A 25,825-nucleotide genomic window follows, 5' to 3' on the forward strand; every position below is an offset into this window, starting at 1 on the left:
CTACAATCTACAAGCATTTACTTTTTGGACGTTGCACCTTCTTACCACTAGGGGGCTCTAATAATCCTCATTGATTTGATTTAGATTTTTATTAAAGGCCTACTGAAACCCACTACTACCGACCACGCAGTCTGATAGTTTATACATCAATGATGAAATATTAACATTTTTGACATGCCAATACGGCCTTTTTAGTTTACTAAATTGCAATTTTAAATTTCCTGCGAGTTTCTTGTTGAAAACTTTGCGTAATGACGAGGCGGGCGCGTGACGTCACGGACTGTCAGGAAATATTAGCGCCGCACCACTCGTGGCTAAAAGTCGTCTGCTTTAACCGCATAATTACACAGTAACTTGGACATCTGTGTTGCTGAATCTTTTGCAGTTTGTTCATTTAATAATGGAGACTATAAAGAAAAATGCTGTTGGTGGAAAGCGGTGGATTGCAGCTGTCTTTAGCACCGAGACACAGCCGGTGTTTTTTTTGTTTGTTGTGAAGCAGAGCGGTCAAGCGATCATGTTTTCTCTACGTCAACCAGCATGTTTTTGGATGGGGAAATTGTGATATATATCTTACTGGAGACAGTGGATTATTCGTCGTCCTGCAGCAGCTGTCAAAAAAGGCAGCTGTGAGCTTGGCTTTACGGCTTCTCTCTGAGACACTGCGTGTTCACCGCAGCCATCCGACCTCTAGGTATGTCTTTACAATCTTTAAAATCTCACTAAAACACTATTAAAACAATAAGCAGATAAGGGATCTTCCAGAATTATCCTAGGAAATGTGTCTAAATACATCTGAAACGCTCATACTGCCGCCGCTGTCGCTTTTTTTTCCCCCCCTAGTCCTTCACTATCAATATTCTAATTGACAAATCTTTCATCCTCGCTCAAAGTAATGGGGAAATTGTCGCTTTCTCGGTTCGAATTGCTCTCACTGCTGGTGGCTCTCGTTACAAATAATGTGAATATACGTGGAGCCCTGCAACTCGTGACATCACACGCACATACTTCCGGTAAAGGCAGGGCTTTTCTATTAGCGACCAAAAGTTGCAAACTTTATTTTCGATGTTCTCTACTAAATCCTTTCAGCAAAAATATGGCAATATCTCGAAATGATCAAGTATGACACATAGAATGGACCTGCTATACCCGTTTAAATAAGAAAATCTCATTTCAGTAGGCCTTTTAACTGTACTGTCCCAAAATGTCCAGCAGAGGGAGACCCCGTCTGCCTGAATGACTTGAACACTATCTAAATCAGGGGTGCCCATTACTTCGATTGCGGGGGTGTGTCAGTCGATCTCCAGCCAGGCTTTTAAAAAAAATAGACCTAAAAATTAGTGATCATCAATCTTCACCAAGACGTCACTTAAATGACATTCACGGTACCGGAGGGTCTTGTGAGATGACGCTGGCTGCTGCAAGATCATTATTATTAAAAATGACCGAAAGGAAGGCGAGAAACACTTTTTATTTCAACAGACTCTCGCGCCGTACCTTCCGTCAAAACTCTAAAGGCCGAATGCACATTTCCTATCTTCACAATAAAAGCCCTGCTTCATGCTGCCTGCGCTAACTAAATACAGTCTCGGAAAACTGGTGTGCACAAGCGATCCCTCAGAAAGCTGGCGTGCACATAACTTGTGCACGCCAGCTTTCCGAGACCCCTATTTTGTTAGCGCAGGCAGCATGAAGCAGGGCTTTTATTGTGAAGATAGGAAATGTGCAGTCGGCCTTTAGAGTTTTGACGGAAGGGACGGCGCGAAAGTCTGTTGAAATAAAGTGTTTCTCGCCTTCCTCTCTGTCATTTTTTCATAATAATGAACTGGCAGCAGCCAGCGTCATCTCACAAGACCCTCGGGTGCCGTGAATGTCAATCAAGCAAGCTACGGAATTTTCCGCCAATGTTTTTCTTGTAAAGTGTATGGAAGCTGGATGAATTAGATGCCAAAAACCAACCACTTTCATGTGGTATTGTACAGAAAGGACAACTTTTTTTCTCCTCCATTTGAAAATGTGGGCGTTATCATCATTACTGTCTGATTCCAATCAATGCAAGTCATCAGAATCAGGTAATACACCAACTTATATTCTTGTCTTCGTGAAAGAAAGACATCTATATGTTACACATGCTTGTATTATCATCAAACACATTTAACTTGTTTACACAAATGTCTCTTTCATAAATAAATAAATAAATATAAATTATATATATAAATGAGGTAGATCCCCTCGAGTTGGTCAATTGAAAAGTAGCTCGCCTGCACAAAAAGTGTGGGCACCCCTGATCTAAATCTACAATTCAATTCAACATAGGCACTATTACACCTTTTTAACATTTCTGACATGTTCCTAATTCACGCAGCTTTGTGTAGGATGGCAACAGATTGTTACAGCGGAATGACAGGCAGAAATACCCATTTTTATATATATACATATATATATATATATATATATTTATCTATTAAAGGTCAATTGAGCAAATTGGCTATTTCTGGCAATTTATTTAAGTGTGTATCAAACTGGTAGCCCTTCGCATTAATCAGTACCCAAGAAGTAGCTCTTGGTTTCTGAAAGGTTGGTGACCCCTGATGTAAACAAACTACGGTGAGTTCAAGGACCGCCAAAATTAGTAGGACAAAACGGCGCTCGCCAAGTACTCGAATCAGTGAAGCATGTTTAATGTAAATAGTGTGCTTTATTACAACTAGGGAGGTTTGTGTCATGTTTGTCCTCCTACAGAAACCATATTAAAGCAAAAAATATTGTTTTGTATTTTTTCCCCCTTATATTTTTCCATTATGCATACATTTTTGAAAAAGTTCCAGAGAGCCATTCTTTTATTTTAGCCACGTCGTCTTCACGTTACCAAATATAATGCCGTCAGAACTAATAAAATAATCAAAACACAACTTAAAACGTGGATTTCACATATCAGAAATACTCACATAAAGTTGATTTTTCACCCAAGACTCCATTAACGTCTTCCACGTCAAAAACTTGCTGTGTCATGCTGCTTCCTTAATTCCGACACATATTAATTGTCCCCCCAACAACGTGACCAAACCGGAACAAAAATATATTCCCCTCTCAATTTAGAAAAAGCTGGGGGGGTTTTCGACAAACATCTCAATGTTACGAGAAAAGATGTAACATGATGAGAAAAAACACAAAATTAATAAAAAATATGTATGAAACTAATGTCATATTAGGTGGGGAAAAAATTATACTTTAAAAGAATAAATTGGACAAGAAACTACTAATTAACGTCCGGTCATTGTGAGGTGAATGACTTGCAATATTACAAGGATGAGATTGTGATATCATAAATAAAAAAGTTGTAGTTTTATGAGGAACGAGTCATATTATCAGAATAAAATATATTCCCCTCAATTTACATGGGTTTGTAACAAAAATAAAGTTAACATAAACTTGCATGAATTAACCCAAGTAAATACCTTTTTAATAACATCATGCGTACAACATGAACGTATATTTATGCATTGTATTTATTTCTTTTCACCAACTATGAAATTATAAATCAAATATAATTATGAGAATGCAAAAATATCTATTTTTATAGTTTTGCCTCTTTGTGATTGTAAGTCCCTGTTATACGGTATATGCCTTGAGCTCTTATTTTGAAGGTGAAAAGAACGAAAGTGATGTCATCTTGCATTGGAGCGGAGTTTTGAAAACAAACGCTCAGATCCAAGATGACATCATTTCTGTTCTTTTCACCTTCAAAATAAGAGCTCAAGGCATATACTGTATAACGGGAACTTAACATCACAAGGAAGCAAAACCATAAAAATAGGTTACACAAGTTTAAAAGTGCGTATGTTATACAAATAAAACCTTGCTATTAAAAACATAAAATGTTATACCCTTACACGTGCTTTACATTGAAGTTGTACAAAATGTTATTTGTCAACAATATTTGAATGATGGGGTGTCAAACTCGTTTTCATTGAGGGCCACATCGCAGTTATGGTTGCCCTCAGAGGGCCACATTTAACTGAGTAATATATGAATACATGTGGCTATATAATACATTAACAATATATATTTTTTAAATAAGCTGCAAAAAAATCATATTAAAAGTTCACTTTAAAAACTGGCAGCTTAGTCGCCAGAATTTTACAGTAAAAACTGTTTTTATTTTTTTTTCACAGCATATAAAAAAATGGAATAGAATGGAAAAACCATACCACTATTTTTAGCGGTAAAATTCAAGCAACAGAGCTGCTAGTTTTTTTTTTTTACTGTAAAATCTTGTTTTAATGGTTTTTTTTTAACATTTTAATGTCAAACTGTATATGGAGAAAAACAGTACTAAAGTTGAAAAAAAAAAACTCAGTCGGCGTATTTTACGGTAAAATCTATTGTCAATTTTACAGTCTACAACCCCAAATGGGACAAGCAGTAGAAAATGGATGGATGGATGGAATTTGATTGATAATTTGTTTTGAAATCATCAGTCAAGCAGATATTTAAGTACAGTATTTATCTATATTTTAACAAATAATATTTTTGGAATACATGATAATATATTTAGATTTTGACAAAATTGAATTTTAAAGGCCTACTGAAATGAGATTTTCTTATTTAAACGGGGATAGCAGATCCATTCTATGTGTCATACTTGATCATTTCGCGATATTGCCATATTTTTTCTGAAAGGATTTAGTAGAGAACATCGACGATAAAGTTCGCAACTTTTGGTTGCTAATAGAAAAGCCCTGCCTTTACCGGAAGTATGCGTCACGGGTTGTAGGGCTCCTCACATCTGAACATTGTTTATAATCATAGCCAGCAGTAGCTTGAGCTATTCAAACTAAGAAAGCAACGATTTTCCCATTAATTTGAGCGAGGATGAAAGATTCATTGATGAGGAAAGTTAGAGTGAAGGACTAGAGAGAAAAAAAAAAAGGACAGGAGGGCAGCGAGGGAGCGATTCAGATAGGGAATATGCTGTGAGAGGCGCCGTGGCAGCCGTGGGGGTGGCAGGACCACTCGGCCAGGCCCAACCGCAACAAGGGATAGAACCATACCGCTTTGAACCCGACGCTGACGGTCAGGAGGACGCATATTGATGCTGGAGTAGCACACGACATAGATCGCCTTCAGAATACAGAATGGTCAAATGTTTTTTATTAATACACATAATACACTTTACTTTGTGTTCGCTTGACATCTCTGTTCCATAGTAAAGCTTGACTGTCATCTTTCGGGAATGTAAACAATGAAACACCGGCTGTATTTGTGTTGCTAAAGCCGGCCGCAATACACCGCTTCCCACCTACAGCTTTCTTCTTTGATGTCTCCATTGTTCATTCAACAAATTGCAAAAGATTCAGCAACAAAGAAGTCCAGAATACTGTGGAATTTTGCGATAAAAACAGACGACTTAATAGCTGGGAACGATGCTGGAACAAAATGTCACGTCACATGCACGCGTCAACATACCGAGACGTTTAAGCAGGATATTTCGGCGAGAAATTTAAAATTGCAATTTAGTAAACTAAAAAGGCCTTATTGGCATGTGTTGCAATGTTAATATTTCATCATTGATATATAAACTATCAGACTGCGTGGTCGGTAGTAGTGGGTTTCAGTAGGCCTTTAAAATGACTATTAATGTCAAAAGGGAAATAACACATTTATTTAGTCAGAAAAGATTAAGCATTATTTCCAGGCTTTTGGGGGCCACATAAAATAATGTGGCGGGCCAGATTTGGCCCCCGGGCCTTAAGTTTGACATCTGTGATTTACATGAATGGCTGTTAGAAAAAAAGAAAAAAAAGGCAAGAGTCTGGAATCCAAATATTTATTCGGTACATATTAAGTCTTATAACATGTATAAAAGTTTCCAATCACAATATGAAGCAATGGAACTGAGCGAATGCTGCAAAAGGTCAGCACACAAAAGTGACTAATGATTCAAACTAAGAACTACGAGAAAAATACCTGGACATTGATTTAGTGAGATTCGTTTCTTAGGAAAAAATAAATGTGACTTTTTTTTTTTCATTCTTCTTCAGTAGAGTGCAATAATAATCATCATCATCATAATAAAAACGACACAGCACTGAAGCCAAGCGTCCACAAGACGTCTAAAAACGGTTAGCACTGGAGCTCCACATAAAGACAGCAGAAGAGAAAGGGCAAAGGTCACTGCAGGGAGGGGGGGGGGGGGGGGGGCGCTATTAGTTAGCCGGTTGATGCAAAGAAAAAAAATAATAATCATAAACAAATCATGAATGCACATCACAGTTAGCTAGTCAAAGAGTATCTAGAATTGCATGGTTGGAAACAAAACCTGAATGGCTGAAGTGGAAAAAAAAAAAACAAGGACGCCCCAAAAAGCCACACAAGCCCGCCCACAAAAGGGGAGGAGCCAGAATCGTCCGGGAAAATCAACACGATTAATGTTATTATTGATAATATCATTTGAGTTTGACCTTCAACCCCTGCCAACCGTCAACATTTTTGAAGTACCACACCAGGGGCGGTATAGCTCGGTTGGTAGAGTGGCCGTGCCAGCAACTTGAGGGTTGCAGGTTCGATCCCCGCTTCCGCCGTCCTAGTCACTGCTGTTGTGTCCTTGAGCAAGACACTTTACCCACCTGCTCCCGGTGCCACCCACACTGGTTTAAATGTAACTTAGATATTGGGTTTCACTATGTAAAGCGCTTTGAGTCACTAGAGAAAAAGCGCTATATAAATATAATTCACTTCACTTCACACCAGGGCGGGAAAATACGGAGGTTTTGATGAAGGCATCAATAACAACGATAAACGTAAAAACGTTTAAACATCACAAAAGAAATGACTGAATATCGCATAAAAATAATTCGTAGTTTTACAAGAAAAACATTTGTAATTGAAACGGAAATCTTACAAAAAAATTACAAGATTAACGGCATGTTATTACGAAAAAATAACGTGTAAAACCACAAGAACAACTTAATTTTATGAGGGTTAGCAGTCATTTTACGAAAACAAAGTCATGGTATTATTAGAAAAAAAAGTCCTAATATGTGAAAGTAACTTAAGTCATTTTTACCCCCAAAAAAACCTGGGTTTTTTTCCCACAAAAATGTCAATGTTACGAGAGAAAAGTTGTAAGATGATGAGAAAAATAAACTAAATTTATAAAAATTCTATTAAACTAATTCTCATATTAGGTGGGGAAAAAATATACTTTAAAAGAATAAATTGTACAAAAAAATACAAATTAACGTCGGGTCATTGTGAGAAAAATGTTTCAAGGATGAGATTGTGATATCATAAAAAAAAGTTGAAGTTTTATGAGGAATAGGTTGTATTATCAGAATAAAATGGCAATATTACAAAGAAAAGTCATGTTATTGATAACAACTGGCAAATGTTATTAAAAAAAAGGCAGATTATTCTATGGAAATTTGGCAATTTATGAGAAAGAACAAAAACTACAACAAAAATTACTGTATGATATTACTTGAATTTTTGAACAATACCACACCTTTTTATCAGATAACAAATTAAAACATAATTATTGTAATATAATGAGTTCTTTCTCATAAAAATACAAACTTTTGTAATTGCAGTATTTTGGACTTAACCCTCCTTTGTAGTTGCTCATCAACGAAAAAAGGGTCATAAAAAAATCCAGAATAATGTTGCATAACGGCGTAAAATATTCACAAGTAAGTGCTCGGAGTTTGTAGTCAGAAACACCAAAAAAGATTAGTTATTTTACATTATAAAGAAAAGGGAAACATCAGAGTGAAACAAATCTGTACGATATATTGTGCGCAGTTTTACCTCCGGACCAACAGGGGGCGACATTTTACCGGACGTTCCGTTGTATCATCAGGGAATGAATACTATTTAACAACCCAACGTTGGTAGACCTCACTGTTTGTAGTAGTGCTATGAAATAGTAGTAAAGGCAGCATTTTTTCTACTGTAAAAATCATGACTTTCCACCGTGCTCGTTGTATTTATTTTGGACCTGCTTCAGTTTTGGTCGCTTAGCAACCAAAAATCGTCAGCAGCCTTGGATGCTTCCATGGAGTGTTTGTGATTGGACAGTTCAGTACTGCATTGAAGAAAAGGCCAACTCTGTGCACTTGTCTCCTATGAGAAGGTTTAGAAACAAGATTGTTTGGAGGTTTGTACGGCAGAAAACAAAACATCTCGTCGCGACGTAAACAAAGCAGAACGAGGTGGAATTAGTGGGAAAAGTGCTGGAGTATTTTAGTTTGGGGTTTTAAGCTCACCGGGTGACACTTTTAGGTAGTTTTCTTATGTTTTAGGGATGCCAATGAGGTTCTGCATGACTCGATTGATTGTGATTTGACAGTTCAGTACTGCATTGAAGAAAAGGCCAACTTTGTGCACTTGTCTCCTATGAGAAAGTTTAGAAACAAGATTGTTTGGAGGTTTTTACGGCACAAACAAAACATCTCGTCGCGACGTAAACAAAGCAGAACGAGGTGGAATTAGTTGAAAAAGATCTGGAGTATTTTAGTTTGGGGTTTTAAGCTCACCAGGTGCCATTTTTATAAGTTTTTCTAATGTTTTAGGGATGCCAATGAGGTTCTGCATGACTCGATTGATTGTGATTTGACAGTTCAGTACTGCTTTGAAGAAAAGGCCAACTCTGTGCACTTGTCTCCTATGAGAAGGTTTAGAAACAAGATTGTTTGGAGGTTTGTACGGCACAAACAAAACATCTTGCCGTGATGTAAACAAAGCAGAACGAGGTGGAATTATTAGAAAAAGTGCTGGAAAATTTTAATTTGAAATTTTAAGCTCACCAGGTGCCGCTATAAGCCAGTTTTCTAATGTTTTAGGAATGCTACTGAGGTTCTGCGTGACTCGATTGAGTGTTTGTGATTTGACAGTTCAGTACTGCTTTGAAGAAAAGGCCAACTCTGTGCACTTGTCTCCTATGAGAAGGTTTAGAAACAAGATTGTTTGGAGGTTTGTACGGCACAAACAAAACATCTTGCCGTGATGTAAACAAAGCAGAACGAGGTGGAATTATTAGAAAAAGTGCTGGAAAATTTTAATTTGAAATTTTAAGCTCACCAGGTGCCGCTATAAGCCAGTTTTCTAATGTTTTAGGAATGCTACTGAGGTTCTGCGTGACTCGATTGAGTGTTTGTGATTTGACAGTTCAGTACTGCTTTGAAGAAAAGGCCAACACTGTGCACTTGTCTCCTATGAGAAGGTTTAGAAACGAGATTGTTTGGAGGTTTTTACAGCACAAACGAAACATCTCGTTGCGACGTAAACAAAGCAGAACGAGGTGGAAGTAGTGGAAAAAGTGCTGGAATATTTTAGTTTTGGGGTATTAAGCTCACCGGGTGCCACTTTTAGGCGGTTTTCTCATGTTTTCGGAATGCTAATGAGGTTCTGCATGACTCGATTGAGTGTGATTGGACAGTTCAGTACTGCATTGAAGAAAAGGCCAACACTGTGCACTTGTCTCCTATGAGAAGGTTTAGAAACAAGATTGTTTGGAGGTTTGTACGGCACAAACAAAACATCTCGTCCAACGTAAACAAAGCAGAACGAGGTGGAATTAGTTGAAAAAGATCTGGAGTATTTTAGTTTGGGGTTTTAAGCTCACCGGGTGCCATTTTTGTCAGTTTTCTCATGTTTTAGGGATGCCAATGAGGTTCTGCATGACTCGATTGAGTGTTTGGGATTTGACAGTTCAGTACTGCATTGAAGAAAAGGCCAACACTGTGCGCTTGTTTCCTATGAGAAGGTTTAGAAACAAGATTGTTTAGAGGTTTGTACGGCACAAACAAAACATCTCGTTGCGACGTAAACGAAGCAGAACGAGGTGGAAGTAGTGGAAAAAGTGCTGGAATATTTTAGTTGGGGGTTTTAAGCTCACCGGGTGACACTTTTAGGTAGTTATGTTATGTTTTAGGGATGCCAATGAGGTTCTGCATGACTCGATTGAGTGTGATTTGACAGTTCAGTACTGCATTGAAGAAAAGGCCAACTCTGTGCACTTGTCTCCTATGAGAAGGTTTAGAAACAAGATTGTTTGGAGGTTTTTACGGCACAAAAAAAACATCTTGTCGTGACGTAAACAAAGCAGAACGAGGTGGAATTAGTTGAAAAAGATCTGGAAAATTTTAGTTTGGGGTTTTAGGCTCACTGGGTGTCGCTTTTAGGTAGTTTTCTTATGTTTTAGGGATGCCAATGAGGTTCTGCATGACTCGATTGACCATTTGTGATTGGACAGTTCAGTACTGCTTTGAAGAAAAGGCCAACACTGTGCACTTGTCTCCTATGAGAAGGTTTAGAAACAAGATTGTTTGGAGGTTTGTACGGCACAAACAAAACATCTCGTCCAACGTAAACAAAGCAGAACGAGGTGGAATTAGTTGAAAAAGATCTGGAGTATTTTAGTTTGGGGTTTCAAGCTCACCGGGTGCCATTTTTGGCAGTTTTCTTATGTTTTAGGGATGCCAATGAGGTTCTGCATGACTCGATTGAGTGTTTGTGATTGGACAGTTCAGTACTGCATTGAAGAAAAGGCCAACTCTGTGCACTTGTCTCCTATAAGAAGGTTTAGAAATAAGATTGTTTGGAGGTTTGTACGGCACAAACAAAACATCCCGTCCAACGTAAACAAAGCAGAACGAGGTGGAATTAGTGGAAAAAGTGCTGGAGTATTTTAGTTTGGGGTTTTAAGCTCACCGGGTGCCATTTTTGGCAGTTTTCTCATGTTTTAGGGATGCCAATGAGGTTCTGTATGACTCGATTGAGTGTTTGTGATTGGACAGTTCAGTACTGCTTTGAAGAAAAGGCCAACTCAGTGCACTTGTCTCCTATAAAAAGGTTTAGAAACAAGATTGTTTGGAGGTTTGTACGGCACAAACAAAACATCTCGTCGCGACGTAACAAAGCAGAACGAGGTGGAAGTAGTGGAAAAAGTGCTGGAAAATTTTAGTTTGGGGTTTTAAGCTCACCAGGTGTCGCTTTTAGGTAGTTTTCTTATGTTTTAGGGATGCCAATGAGGTTCTGCATGACTCGATTGACCATTTGTGATTGGACAGTTCAGTACTGCTTTGAAGAAAAGGCCAACTCTGTGCACTTGTCTCCTATGAGAAGGTTTAGAAACAGGATTGTTTGGAGGTTTGTACGGCACAAACAAAACATCTTGCCGTGACGTAAACAAAGCAGAACGAGGTGGAATTAGTTGAAAAAGATCTGGAGTATTTTAGTTTGGGGTTTTAAGCTCACCGGGTGCCATTTTTGGCAGTTTTCTCATGTTTTAGGGATGCCAATGAGGTTCTGCATGACTCGAATGAGTGTTTGTGATTTGACAGTTCAGTACTGCATTGAAGAAAAGGCCAACTCTGTGCACTTGTCTCCTATGAGAAGGTTTAGAAACGAGATTGTTTGGAGGTTTGTACGGCACAAACAAAACATCTTGTCGTGACGTAAACAAAGCAGAACGAGTTGGAATTAGTGGAAAAAAGTGCTGGAATATTTTAGTTGGGGGTTTTAAGCTCATCGGGTGCCACTTTTAGGTAGTTTTCTCATGTTTTAGGAATGCCAATGAGGTTCTGCATGACTCGATTGAGTGTTTGGGATTTGACAGTTCAGTACTGCATTGAAGAAAAGGCCAACACTGTGTGCTTGTTTCCTATGAGAAGGTTTAGAAACAAGATTGTTTGGAGGTTTGTACGGCACAATCAAAAAATCTCGTCGCGACGTAAACAAAGCAGAACGAGGTGGAATTAGTTGAAAAAGATCTGGAGTATTTTAGTTTGGGGTTTTAAGCTCACCGGGTGCCATTTTTAGCAGTTTTCTCATGTTTTAGGAATGCCAATGAGGTTCTGCATGACTCGATTGAGTGTTTGTGATTTGACAGTTCAGTACTGCATTGAAGAAAAGGCCAACTCTGTGCACTTGTCTCCTATGAGAAGGTTTAGCAACAAGATGGTTTGGAGGTTTGTACGGCACAAACTAAACATCTCGTCGCGACGTAAACAAAGCAGAACGAGGTGGAATTATTAGAAAAAGTGCTGGAAAATTTTAATTTGAAATTTTAAGCTCACCATGTGCCGCTATTAGCCGGTTTTCTAATGTTTTAGGGATGCCAATGAGGTTCTGCATGACTCGATTGAGTGTGATTTGACAGTTCAGTACTGCTTTGAAGAAAAGGCCAACTCTGTGCACTTGTCTCCTATGAGAAGGTTTAGAAACAAGATTGTTTGGAGGTTTTTACAGCACAAACAAAACATCTTGTCGTGACGTAAACAAAGCAGAACGAGTTGGAAGTAGTGGAAAAAGTGCTGGAATATTTTAGTTGGGGGTTTTAAGCTCATCGGGTGCCACTTTTAGCTGGTTTTCTCATGTTTTAGGAATGCCAATGAGGTTCTGCATGACTCGATTGAGGGTTTGGGATTTGACAGTTCAGTACTGCTTTGAAGAAAAGGCCAACACTGTGTGCTTGTTTCCTATGAGAAGGTTTAGAAACAAGATTGTTTGGAGGTTTGTACGGCACAAACAAAACATCTCGTCGCGACGTAAACAAAGCAGAACGAGGTGGAATTAGTTGAAAAAGATCTGGAGTATTTTAGTTTGGGGTTTTAAGCTCACCAGGTGCCGCTATAAGCCGGTTTTCTAATGTTTTAGGAATGCCAATGAGGTTCTGCATGACTCGATTGATTGTGATTGGACAGTTCAGTACTGCATTGAAGAAAAGGCCAACACTGTGCACTTGTCTCCTATGAGAAGGTTTAGAAACGAGATTGTTTGGAGGTTTGTACGGCACAAACAAAACATCTTGCCGTGACGTAAACAAAGCAGAACGAGGTGGAATTAGTGGGAAAAGTGCTGGAGTATTTTAGTTTTGGGGTATTAAGCTCATCGGGTGCCACTTTTAGGCGGTTTTCTCATGTTTTCGGAATGCTAATGAGGTTCTGCATGACTCGATTGAGTGTGGTTGTTTATACTAAAGGCCGTTAACATGCTAGCCTCTAACAAGGATGCGGCTTATGCAAATAAGCACTCTCTGCAGTTAAGTGAGAGGCCGCGATTGGATGGATGTAAAATAAATGTTGAGGTGTGTGGCGGGCTTGCCGGCGTGCGTCCTTGCTGGGAAATCTCAGGCTGGTGAGGTTTATGGAGGACAGATGAGGTCAGAACCTACTGAGGTGGTTTGTGTGCGTGTGATTGTACGTTTACACAAATGGCTGCAAGTGCAATGCAATGTGTGTGTGTGTGTGTGTCTTCCACTAAGATCTCATCGGCCTTTGCTGTAGCCGGGAAAGAACTGGTCCAGCAGCATCTGAAGGGTCTTGTTTTGCGTCATGACGTAGTCCTTGCCCAGGTCGTGGCGGCAGGCGGGGCAGGTGTACACCTCCGCCCGGAACGAGCGCTGCAGGCACGTCTGAGGGAGGGATGGTGGGGAGAAGAGGGTCAAGGGTCGCACGTGTACGTGTATGTGTATGTGTGTATACACACACACACACACACACACACACACACACACACACACACACACACACATTCTTGTATTTGTTACCTCCTCGAGAGCTCACCTCTTTAGGTCCAGCCTTTCTAAATATATAATGATTTGCCATCCATCCATCCATTTTCTACCGCTTATTCCCTTTCGGGGTTGCGGGGGGCGCTGGCGCCTATCTCAGCTACAATCGGGCGGAAGGCAGGGTACACCCTGGACAAGTCGCCACCTCATCGCAGGGCCAACACAGATAGACAGACAACATTCACACTCACATTCACACACTAGGGCCAATTTAGTGTTGCCAATCAACCTATCCCCAGGTGCATGTTTTTTGGAGGTGGGAGGAAGCCGGAGTACCAGGAGGGAACCCACGTAGTCACGGGGAGAACATGCAAACTCCACACAGAAAGATCCCGAGCCTGGATTTGAACCCAGGACTGCAGGAACTTCGTATTGTGAGGCAGACGCACTAACCCCTCTGCCACCGTGAAGCATATATAATGATTTGTAAACACAAAATTAATAATCTATACATACTTGTTGTGAAAAATGAGTTGGAATTTCACAAGAAAAAGGTCACAATTTCACAAGAAAAACTTTGAAATTTGGCAGTATTGTAATAAAAATCTTAATTTTAAAGCTAAAGTACCAATGATTGTCACACACATACTAGCTGTGGTGAAATTTGTCTTCTGCATTTGACCCATCCCCTTGATCACCCCCTGGGAGGTGAGGGGAGCAGTGAGCAGCAGCGGTGGCCGCGCCCGGGAATCATTTTTGGTGATTTAACCCCCAATTCCAACCCCTTGATGCAGAGAGGTAATGGGCCCCATTTTTATAGTCTTTGGTATGTCTCGGCCGGGGTTTGAATTCACGACCTACCGATCTCAGGGCGGACACTCTAACCCAGGGGTCACCAACGCGGTGCCCGCGGGCACCAGGTAGCCCGTAAGGACCAGATGAGTCGCCCGCTGGCCTGTTCTAAAAATAGCTCAATTAGCAGCACTTACCAGTGAGCTGCCTCTATTTTTTAAGTTGTATTCATTTACTAGCAAGCTGGCCTCGCTTTGCTCGACATTTTTAATTCTAAAAAATCCAAGAAAATATTTTAAAGACTTGGTTTTCACTTGTTTGAATAAATTCCTTTTTTTTTTTTACTTTGCTTCTTATAACTTTCAGAAAGACAATTTTAAAGAAAAAATACAACCTTAAAAATAATTTTAGGATTTTTAAACACATATACCTTTTTACCTTTTAAATTCCTTCCTCTTCTTTCCTGACAATTTAAATCAATGTTCAAGTATTTATTTATTTTTTTATTGTAAAGAATAAGAAATACATTTTAATTTAATTTGTTCATTTTTAGCTTCTGTTTTTTCGACGAAGAATATTTGTCAAATATTTCTTCAAACTTTTTATGATTAAAATTCAAAAAAATTATTCTGGCAAATCTAGAAAATCTGTAGAATCAAATTTGAATCTTATTTCAAAGTCTTTTGAATTTCTTTTAAAATTTGTGTTCTGGAAAATCTAGAAGAAATAATGATTTGTTTGTTAGAAATATAGCTTGGTCCAATTTGTTATATATTATACAGATTGGATATTAACCTATTTAACATGTCATCAAAATTCTAAAATTAATTTTAATCAGGAAAAATAACTAATTATGTTCCATAAATTCTTTTTTAAATTTTTTCTTCATTTTTTCCATAGAATTTAGAATTTTAAAGAGTCGAAATTGAAGATAAACTATGTTTCAAAATTTAATTTTCTTTTTTTTTCGTGTTTTCTCCTCTTTTAAACCTTTCAAGTGTTTTTTTTTCATCATTTATTCTCTAAAAAAAACCTTCCATAAAAGGAAAAAAAATGTCCGACGGAATGACAGACAGAAATACCCATTTTTTTTAATATATATATATATATATATATATATAGATTTATTTATTAAAGGTAAATTGAGCAAACTGGCTATTTCTGGCAATTTAGAAGTAGCTCTTGGTTTCAAATAGGTTGGTGACCCCTGCTCTAACCACTATGCCACTGCAATATTATGATAAAAGTTGGAATTTGACTCGATAACAGTCGCAATTTCACAAGAAAAGCTTAAATTTTTGGCAATTTTATAGAACGAGTCGTCGTTTTTACGCGTCACAATTCTTATAAAGTCACAATTTTATAAGAAAACTTTAAAATGTTGGCAATATTATAATAATAAAACGAATTTTACACAAGTCATAATTTTGCCGAGTAAAATTTTAAATTTTACTCAAAAATGTCATTGTTTTACAACAACCAAAAATTGGCAATATTGTGCTAAAAATCAGAATTTTATGTCACCATTTGCAATTAAAAGTAATAATTTTACGGGAAAATATTGCAATAGTACAGAAACAGAAAGAAAATGGGAAATTGTTTTCAACTTTATAAGAAAAAAGTCGACGCCTGAGAAAAAGACTGCTTGTAGTAAATTTTTTTGTTTGCAATTGATTTTTAATCTTCATTATTTACTTCAAATTATTAAAGTATGTCTCTATAAAAATATATATATTTTTTTTAAAATAATTTTTGGCCAAAGGGGGTGCATTTCAATTTCTTACACGTACTTATTACATATGTTGGCCGGAGGGGGAACACTTCAAATTTTTGCACACACTTGTTATTTCATATGTTGACCAGAGGGGGGAACACTTCAAATTTTTACACACACTTGTTATTTCATATGTTGACCAGAGGGGAGCACTTCAAATTTTTACACACACACTTGTTTTTTCATATGTTGACCAGAGGGGGAGCACTTTTAAAACCGACACACCGCCAATTTGAAAAATCCCTCCTTTTTTGGACCCCCCTCATTTTGATAGATGTCACCACCAGGGGTGCAAATGAGACATTCTCTATTAGATGCAATGGTTTTCCGTATTGGGACCATGATTTGTGTCCTAACTTGTTCATATGGAAGGTACTTTTCCTGTTGATGTCTCAAGAAGGGTGGAAATATAAGAACGCACACCCCCCCCCAAGTACGTTTAAACTAACACAGCTGGCATCTGTAGAGCTGACCTTTACCAACCAATGACCCCATTGTGAAAATATTCTACAATTAGGAGCGACTTTGAGGGACAAATTCCACTCAAGTAGCGCTGACAAGGGCCAAATGGGACAAAATTAAACCCATAAACACATCTTTGAATAATTACCTAAATGTGTCATTCAATAATTAAAGCATTGAATAAATCACAAAATGAAAAAAATCAATAAGGAATTAAATTGTGAAATAATGAATTAAATCATTAAATAAATAGTTTAATCGTTAAAATGAGAGCAATAATTAAATTGTGAAATAATAAAATTATGAAATAATGAACTCAATAACTAAATGATAAACCATTAAATCAGGGGTCGGGAACCTTTTTGGCTGAGAGAGCCAAAAAGCCAAATATTTCAAAATGTATTTCCGTAAGAGCCATATAAAAAAATTTTTTTAACACTGAACACAACTAAACGCGTGCATTTTTAAGTAAGACCAACATTTCTAGGGTATAAGAGGTCTCTTATTATTTGTAATAACATTGTTATTCTGAAGCTAAGTGTGGAGGGGGCGTGGCCTGCGGGCCTGCAGCGAACTGGGGTAGATGGTCCACCTGGGTCTTGTTATCTAATCACCTGTCGCTCTGTTATAAGCAGCAGCTAGGAGGAGAGACGGGGTTGGGGCTGGAGCCCGAGCGCGAGCGAGAACGAAAGAGAAAAATACAATTGCTGGAAAGCAACTGAGAGACTTATTGAAAAATAAAACAACATTGTAACCCTGAAACAGGCTCTCCTGTCGGTGCTTGGTGGTCTGAAGAACCCCCAGGGGGGGCAAGCCCCACACTAACCAATAATAAACAAAGAAATTCTTACCATTAACGCAATTTCTTGAACAGGTGCGGTAGAAAACCGATGGATGGAATAAAAATGCATGACAATGTTTTGTATTTTGAACGTTATTTTTAACCCTGTGATTACAAGTGGAATTATTCATTACTTATCATGTTAAGCAATGTCAGCTCAGATTTATCCGAGAGCCAGATGCAGTCATCTAAAGAGCCACATCTGGCTCTAGAGCCATAGGTTCCCTACCCCTGCTTTAAATACACAATTAATTCCAATTGCAATTATTATTTAAATCATAAAATACAGTGGAAAATCTTCATTGTCATTGCACTTAAAGAAATACAACAATATGAATAATAAAATGAATAAAAAGGATTAATCATGAAATATAACGAGGGCTTCACGGTGGGAGAGGGGTTAGTGCGTCTGCCTCACAATACAACACAGTCCTGGGTTCAAATCCAGGCTCGGGATCTTTCTGTGTGGAGTTTGCATGTTCTCCCCGTGACTGCGTGGGTTCCCTCCGGGTACTCCGGCTTCCTCCCACTTCCAAAGACATGCACCTGGGGATAGGTTGATTGGCAACACTAAATTGGCCCTAGTGTGTGAATGTGAGTGTGAATGTTGTCTGTCTATCTGTGTTGGCCCTGCGATGAGGTGGCGACTTGTCCAGGGTGTACCCCGCCTTCCGCCCGATTGTAGCTGAGATAGGCGGCAGCGCCCCCCGCAACCCCGAAAGGGAATAAGCGGTAGGAAATGGATGGATGGATGGACATGCACCTGGGGATAGGTTGATTGGCAACACTAAATTGGCCCTAGTGTGTGAATGTGAGTGTGAATGTTGTCTGTCTATCTGTGTTGGCCCTGGGATGAGGTGGCGACTTGTCCAGGGTGTACCCCGCCTTCCGCCCGATTGAAGCTGAGACAGGCGCCAGCGCCCCCCGCGACACCAAAAGGGAATAAGCGGTAGAAAATGGATGGATGGATATAACGAAAATAATGAACTCAACAAGTTAATCATGAAATAATTGATTAAATCATAAAATAAGTAACTCAAATAATTGTGCTTATTCAATGCAATTTTACATTAATGACACATTTCATAACACATTTATGTTTTTACTACAATTATAATCTACAATCAAATCATGAACTCAATAATAAAATCGTGAAATATTGAACCCAATAACTAAATGATTCAACAATCAATTGTCATTTTACATTACCGTATTTTTCGGACTACAAGTCGCAGTTTTTTTCATAGTTTGGCCAGGGGTGCGACTTATGTGTGAAATTATTAACACATCACCGTAAAATATCAAGTATTATTTAGCTCATTCACGTAAGAGACTAGACGTATAAAATTTCATGGGATTTAGCGATTAGGAGTGACAGATTGTTTGGTAAACATATAGCATGTTCTATATGTTATAGGTATTTGAATGACTCTTACCATATATGCCTCATATAACGTACACTTATTCAGCTTGTTGTTCACTATTCTTTATTTATTTTAAATTGCTTTTCAAATGTCTATTCTTGGTGTTGGGTTTTATCAAATAAATTTCCCCAAAAAATGCGACTTATATATGTTTTTTTCCTTCTTTATTATGCATTTTCGGCGGGTGCGACTTATACTCCGAAAAATGCGGTAAATACGTTAATGACACATTTAATAACACATTTAAGTATTTAATTCCCGTTATAATCAAACCATGTAATCAATAATTAAATCATAAAAGAATGAGCTCATTAATTAAATGATTAAATAATCAAATGTCATTTGTCATTGAATAAATGATTGATACATTTAATAACGTTATTTATTTCCAGTTATAATTCGTGACATAGATAAATAGGGAAATTATGAAATCACGAAAAAATTACTTAAATCATGAAGCAATGAATTTGATAATTGAACGATTTAAACCCTCATGTATTTGTCTAAAATTGCAATAATGAAATAAATACAATGAAAATTATGAAATCAATAATTAATTAAATAGTAAACAGGATTAGACCGATTTTTATTTATTTAATGTTTTATTTTTTTCTCCCATTCCCCCCATTTGTTTAACTGTATCTCACCTTTTTTGTAAGGGGTCTGGAATTTGGCAGACCCGTCAGCGATCCTGTTCTGTCTCCCTGTAATGTTTGTCTGATCTTGAATGGGATTGTGCTGAAAATTTTAATTTCCCTTCCGGGATTAAAAAAGTATGTCTGATTCTGATTAATTAATTCAATGTAATTTTACAATAAACACATGTATTTAATTCCATCCATCCATCCATCCATCCATCCATCCATCCATCCATCCATTTACTACCGCTTATTCCCTTTAGGGCTTGCGGGGGGCGCTGGTGCCTATCTCAGCTACAGTCGGGCGGAAGGCGGGGTACACCCTGGACAAGTCGCCACCTCATCGCAAGGCCAACACAGATAGACAGACAACATTCACACTCACAGTCACACACTAGGGCCAATTTAGTGTTGCCAATCAACCTATCCCCAGGTGCATGTCCATCCATCCATCCATTTCCTACCGCTTACTCCCTTTCGGGGTTGCGTGGGGCGCTGGCGCCTATCTCAGCTACAATCGGGCGGAATGCGGGGTACACCCTGGACAAGTCGCCACCTCATCGCAGGGCCAACACAGATAGACAGACAACATTCACACTCACATTCACACACTAGGGCCAATTTAGTGTTGCCAATCAACCTATCCCCAGGTGCATGTCTTTAATTCCAATTCCCATTAATTAATTGCACATTGTAGCAAATATTTATTTGCTTATTTAGTTTTGTCCCATTTGGCCCTCCATAATCTGCTCCCCCAAACCCACTGCCACAAATACACTGCAGTCCTTCATTTTCTTGCTTGTCTTAAAAAGCGCTCCTGTTAAATTAAGGAACTTTTGAACGGCGCCAAGCCCTTAGAACGTGCACCTTTTTCGCCTCACCTTGCAAACATTGTGCGTGCAGACGGTGGAGATGGGCTGGTAGGCCAGCTCCTGGCAGCACACGCACATGAAGATCTGCTCCATCTTACGCAGGAAGTTCTGCAGAAGAAGAAGATTAATCATCATGCATGCGTGACAGAGTGGTTAGTCAATAAGAAAGTGTGACAGAGTGTGTGCTGCTGCCTACCGGTCCCTCTGCCAGGTGTCCCAAGGCCTCGTCCCACAGTTTCTTATTGGCCGTGTCCTCTCCGATCAACTGCTGCTGCTGCTCCGACAGCTCGAACGCCTCCTCCACCTTGGCACGCTTGGATGGAGGCTCGGACGGCGGGGTCCATTCTGAGCATGAGTCGGCATCAGGATTAGATTTTTATCATTGTTTTTCTTAAAAAAAGAAAAATAGGCTTCGCTACACATCATAAAATCAACCTGTGCTCACTTCTCATTTTGCAGCGTTTCCGGGTGTTGTTGATAAATGGCTTTCGCTTTGCATAATATAGTTTTAACGTGCACTTACACATGTAGTTACTGACAGTGGTTTTCTGAAGTGTTCCTGAGTCAATGTGGGGATATCCTTTACACACTTATGTCACTTTTTTTTTTTTTATTGACAGTGGTTTTCTGAAGTGTTCCTGAGTCAATGTGGTGATGTCCTTTACACACTGATGTCGCTTTTTGATGCAGTACCGCCTGAAGGATCCATGGTCAGGGCATTCAATGTTACGTGCAGCAATTTCTCGAAATTCTCTGAACATGTCGATGATATTATAAACCTTAGATCAGACCTGGGCAAATTAAGGCCTGGGGGCCACATGACGCCTGTTGAGCTTTTCGATCTGGCTGGCCGGACATTTAGATGTTTGAGATGGAAAGTGTACCTGCCATTATGATGTGCAGTCATGTTTTCTAATGACCGTAAGTCTTCAACTATACTACGTCTTTCAATGGTTGAAATCTGCATCATATACTATCAATCAATCAATCAATCAATGTTTACTTATATAGCCCTAAATCACTAGTGTCTCAAAGGGCTGCACAAACCACCACAACATTCTCGGTAGGCCCACATAAGGGCAAGGAAAACTCACACCCAGTGGGACATCAGTGACAATAATGACTATGAGAACCTTAGAGAGGAGGAAAGCAATGGATGTCGAGCGGGTCTAACATGATACTGTGAAAGTTCAATCCACAATGGATCCAACACAGTCGCGAGAGTCCAGTCCAAAGCGGATCCAACACAGCAGCGAGAGTCCCGTTCACAGCGGAGCCCGCAGGAAACCATCCCAAGCGGATGCGGATCAGCAGCGCAGAGATGTCCCCAGCCGATACACAGGCAAGCAGTACATGGCCACCGGATCGGACCGGACCCCCTCCACAAGGGAGAGTGGGACATAGAAGAAAAAGAAAAGAAATGGCAGATCAACTGGTCTAAAAAGGGAGTCTATTTAAAGGCTAGAGTATACAAATGAGTTTTAAGGTGAGACTTAAATGCTTCTACTGAGGTGGCATCTCGAACTCTTACCGGGAGGGCATTCCAGAGTACTGGAGCCCGAACGGAAAAAGCTCTATAGCCCGCAGACTTTTTCTGGGCTTTGGGAATCACTAACAAGCCGGAGTCCTTTGAACGCAGATTTCTTGCCGGGACATATGGTACAATACAATGGGCAAGATAGGATGGAGCTAGACCGTGTAGTATTTTATACGTAAGTAGTAAAACCTTAAAGTCACATCTTAAGTGCACAGGAAGCCAGTGCAGGTGAGCCAGTACTGGCGTAATATGATCAAACTTTCTTGTTCTTGTCAAAAGTCTAGCAGCCGCATTTTGTACCAACTGTAATCTTTTAATGCTAGACATGGGGAGACCCGAAAATAATACGTTACAGTAATCGAGACGAGACGTAACAAACGCATGGATAATGATCTCGGCGTCTTTAGTGGACAAAATGGAGCGGATTTTAGCGATATTACGGAGATGAAAGAAGGCCGTTTTAGTAACGCTTTTAATGTGTGCCTCAAAGGAGAGAGTTGGGTCGAAGATAACACCCAGATTCTTTACCGTGTCGCCTTGTTTAATTGTTTGGTTGTCAAATGTTAGAGTTGTATTATTAAATAGAGTTCGGTGTCTAGCAGGACCGATAATCAGCATTTCCGTTTTTTTGGCGTTGAGTTGCAAAAAGTTAGCGGACATCCATTGTTTAATTTCATTAAGACACGCCTCCAGCTGACTACAATCCGGCGTGTTGGTCAGCTTTAGGGGCATGTAGACTTGGGTGTCATCAGCGTAACAGTGAAAGCTAACACCGTATTTGCGTATGATGTCACCTAGCGGCAGCATGTAGATGCTGAAGAGTGCAGGGCCAAGGACCGATTTATACTAGTTAACTATGGTCATCTAATTAGTTACTATGGTCATCTAACTAGTTACGATGGTCATCTAATTGCTTACTATGGCCACTATGAGGTATCTCAGATTGTAGGTGGGGTTTTTTTCCCACTGTTTGTTGTATTTTGGTTGCGTTTCGGTTGATTGTAAAATATGTTGTCAATATTCAGTGTTTTATCATTTATAGTTAATATTGTAAATCCCACATTCTTTATTTTCATGTACATTCTGGGTGTCTCATTCAGTAAAAAAAATGTCAAATTCCATTCCGTTTTTTAAGGCGGTTTGTCATAACGTTTTTAGCTTTCAATCATAATTGTGAGGTTTTGTATTAGTATTCCTAAAAATAGATATACTGACCCCCAGACACACTTTTTTATCCAAATCTGCCCTCCCAAGTAAAATAATTGCCAAGGCCTGCCTTAGATATTGAAATCCCTTAATTCCTTGCTATAGCTTGTTGAGAAATGTTGTTCTTAAACTGTTGGAGAATTTGCTTGGGCAATTGTTCACAAAGTGGTGACCCTCACCCCATCCTTGTTTGTGAATGATTGAGCATTTCCTGGAAACTGTTTTACAAGCATTTAAGTCTCACCTTAAAACTCATCTGTATACTCTAGCCTTTAAATAGACCTCCTTTTTAGACCAGTTGATCTGCCGCTTCTTTTCTTTCTCCTATGTCCCCCCCTCCCTTGTGGAGGGGGTCCGGTCCGATGACCATGGATGAAGTACTGGCTGTCCAGAGTCGAGACCCAGGATGGACCGCTCGTCGGGACCAGGATGGACCGCTCGCCTGTATCTCTTGGGGACATCTCTACGCTGCTGATCCGCCTCCGCTTGGGATGGTTTCCTGTGGACTGGACTCTCGCTGCTGTCTTGGATCCGCTTGAACTGAACTCTCGCGGCTGTGTTGGAGCCACTATGGATTGAACTTTCACAGTATCATGTTAGACCCGCTCGACATCCATTGCTTTCGGTCCCCTAGAGGGGGGGGGTTGCCCACATCTGAGGTCCTCTCCAAGGTTTCTCATAGTCAGCATTGTCACTGGCGTCCCACAGGATGTGAATTCTCCCTGCCCACTGGGTGTGAGTTTTCCTTGCCCTTTTGTGGGTTCTTCCGAGGATGTTGTAGTCGTAATGATTTGTGCAGTCCTTTGAGACATTTGTGATTTGGGGCTATATAAATAAACATTGATTGATTGATTGATGAGTGTTCCTCAACTTTCTCAGTCTTTTTTGCCACTTGTGCCAGCTTTTTTAAAAACATGTTGCAGGCATCAAATTCCAAATGAGCTTATATTTGCACAAAATAATAGTTTTACCAGTTCGGACCTTAATTATCTGGTCTTTGCAGTCTATTCAATTGAATATAAGTTGAAAAGGATTTGCAAATCATTGTATTCTGTTTTTATTTACAATTTACACAACGTGATAACTTCACTGGTTTTGGGGTTTGTATAAAAGGTGCCAAATAAGAACATGAAATAAAATAGTCATATAAGCTGTCATTGTTCACTTCATCATGATTGTAAATCTGTTAAGTGCTTCGCTACACGTCCTAAAATCAACCTCTGCCCACTCGTCATTTCGCGGACATGGGAGCTGTACGTTTGATCATATCCATCCATCATCTTCCGCTTATCCGAGGTCGCGTCGCGGGGGCAGCAGCCTAAGCAGGGAAACCCAGACTTCCCTCTCCCCAGCCACTTCGTCTAGCTCTTCCCGGGGGATCCCGAGGCGTTCCCAGGCCAGCCGGGAGACATAGTCTTCCCAACGTGTCCTGGGTCTTCCCCGTGGCCTCCTACCAGCTCCTACCGTTTGATCATATTGTTAGGGAATAGGCTAAGGTAGAGCGACGATGCTGTTAAAATGCGGTTTTAAGGAAGTGCATCTCACATAGGCAGGAGCGCATCTTTTTTTTTTTACAAAATGTCGGTGCCGTGTGTGAACGGTTAAATTGGAGCTTCGGTAAAAAATGGTAAATGGGTTGTACTTGTATAACGCTTTTCTACCCCTTCTTAAGGAGCTCAAAGCGCTATTGACAGTATTTCCACATTCACCCATGGGGCGGCACAGCTCGGTTGGTAGAGTGGCCGTGCCAGCAACTTGAGGGTTGCAGGTTCGATTCCCGCTTGTGCCATCCTAGTTACTGCCGTTGTGTCCTTGGGCAAGACACTTTACCCACCTGCTCCCAGGGCCACCCACACTGGTTTAAATGTAACTTAGATATTGGGTGTCACTATGTAAAGCGCTTTGAGTCACTTGAGTAAAGCGCTATATAAATATAATTCACTTCACCCATTCACACACTGATGGCGGGAGCTGCCATGCAAGGCGCTAACCAGGACCAATCAGGAGCAAGGGTGAAGGGTCTTGCCCAAGGAGACAACGGACGTGACTAGGATGGTAGAAGGTGGGGATTGAACCAGTAACCCTCAGATTACCGGCACGGCCACTCTCCAAACTTCACCACGCCGTGCCCAATCTAGGAACAAACTAGTTTGCATTGTGACCATATTTTTTGGACTATAATCCGCCACTTGTCTTCCACGCTTTGAACCCTTCGGCGGTTTAGCTCGGTTGGTAGAGTGGCCGTGCCAGCAACTGGAGGGTTGCAGGTTCGATTCCTGCTTCCGCCATCCTAGTCACTGCCGTTGTGTCCTCGGGCAAGACACTTTACCCACGTGCTCCCAGTGCCACCCACACTGGTTTAAATGTAATTTAGATATTGGGTTTCACTATGTAAAGCGCTTTGAGTCACTAGAGAAAAGCGCTATATAAATATAATTCACTTCACTTCACTTATAAAACTGTGCAGCTAATTTATGGATTTTCTTTTGCTAACGGCCATAATATTTTGCATTCAACACATCATTTTCACAGCAGACCGCCAAACACTGTAAATGTATCTTGTTGTTTGTGTTATGGCGCCAATTTGGTGCTCAATGCAGAGGCCGCGGGTTGAAAATTAAAATGCACTGCTTGTTTCGTGCCTTGAACCGGAAGTATAAGTCCTGTTTCATCTGCTATTCAACCATTGCGTTCCTGCTTGAAAGGATTTTTCATTCATCATTTCAAGCAACGTTCAGTGAAGTGAATTATATTTACATAGCG

General features: G+C 39.7%; 1 protein-coding gene across 1 annotated transcript in view; it reads right to left on the bottom strand.

The window, feature by feature from the left end:
- Positions 1-5,816: 5,816 nt before the first annotated feature.
- LOC133535766 (E3 ubiquitin-protein ligase UHRF2-like) overlaps positions 5,817-25,825 on the bottom strand; it is an 86,756-nt gene continuing 66,747 nt past the window's right edge. The window contains 3 exon segments of the mRNA XM_061875680.1: positions 5,817-13,417; positions 20,329-20,427; positions 20,516-20,664. Coding sequence (XP_061731664.1) covers positions 13,271-13,417; positions 20,329-20,427; positions 20,516-20,664 — 395 coding nt within the window. The 3' untranslated portion in view covers positions 5,817-13,270.

The sequence above is a fragment of the Nerophis ophidion genome, linkage group LG17, assembly GCF_033978795.1.
Source record: "Nerophis ophidion isolate RoL-2023_Sa linkage group LG17, RoL_Noph_v1.0, whole genome shotgun sequence".
Classification (NCBI taxonomy): domain Eukaryota; kingdom Metazoa; phylum Chordata; class Actinopteri; order Syngnathiformes; family Syngnathidae; genus Nerophis; species Nerophis ophidion.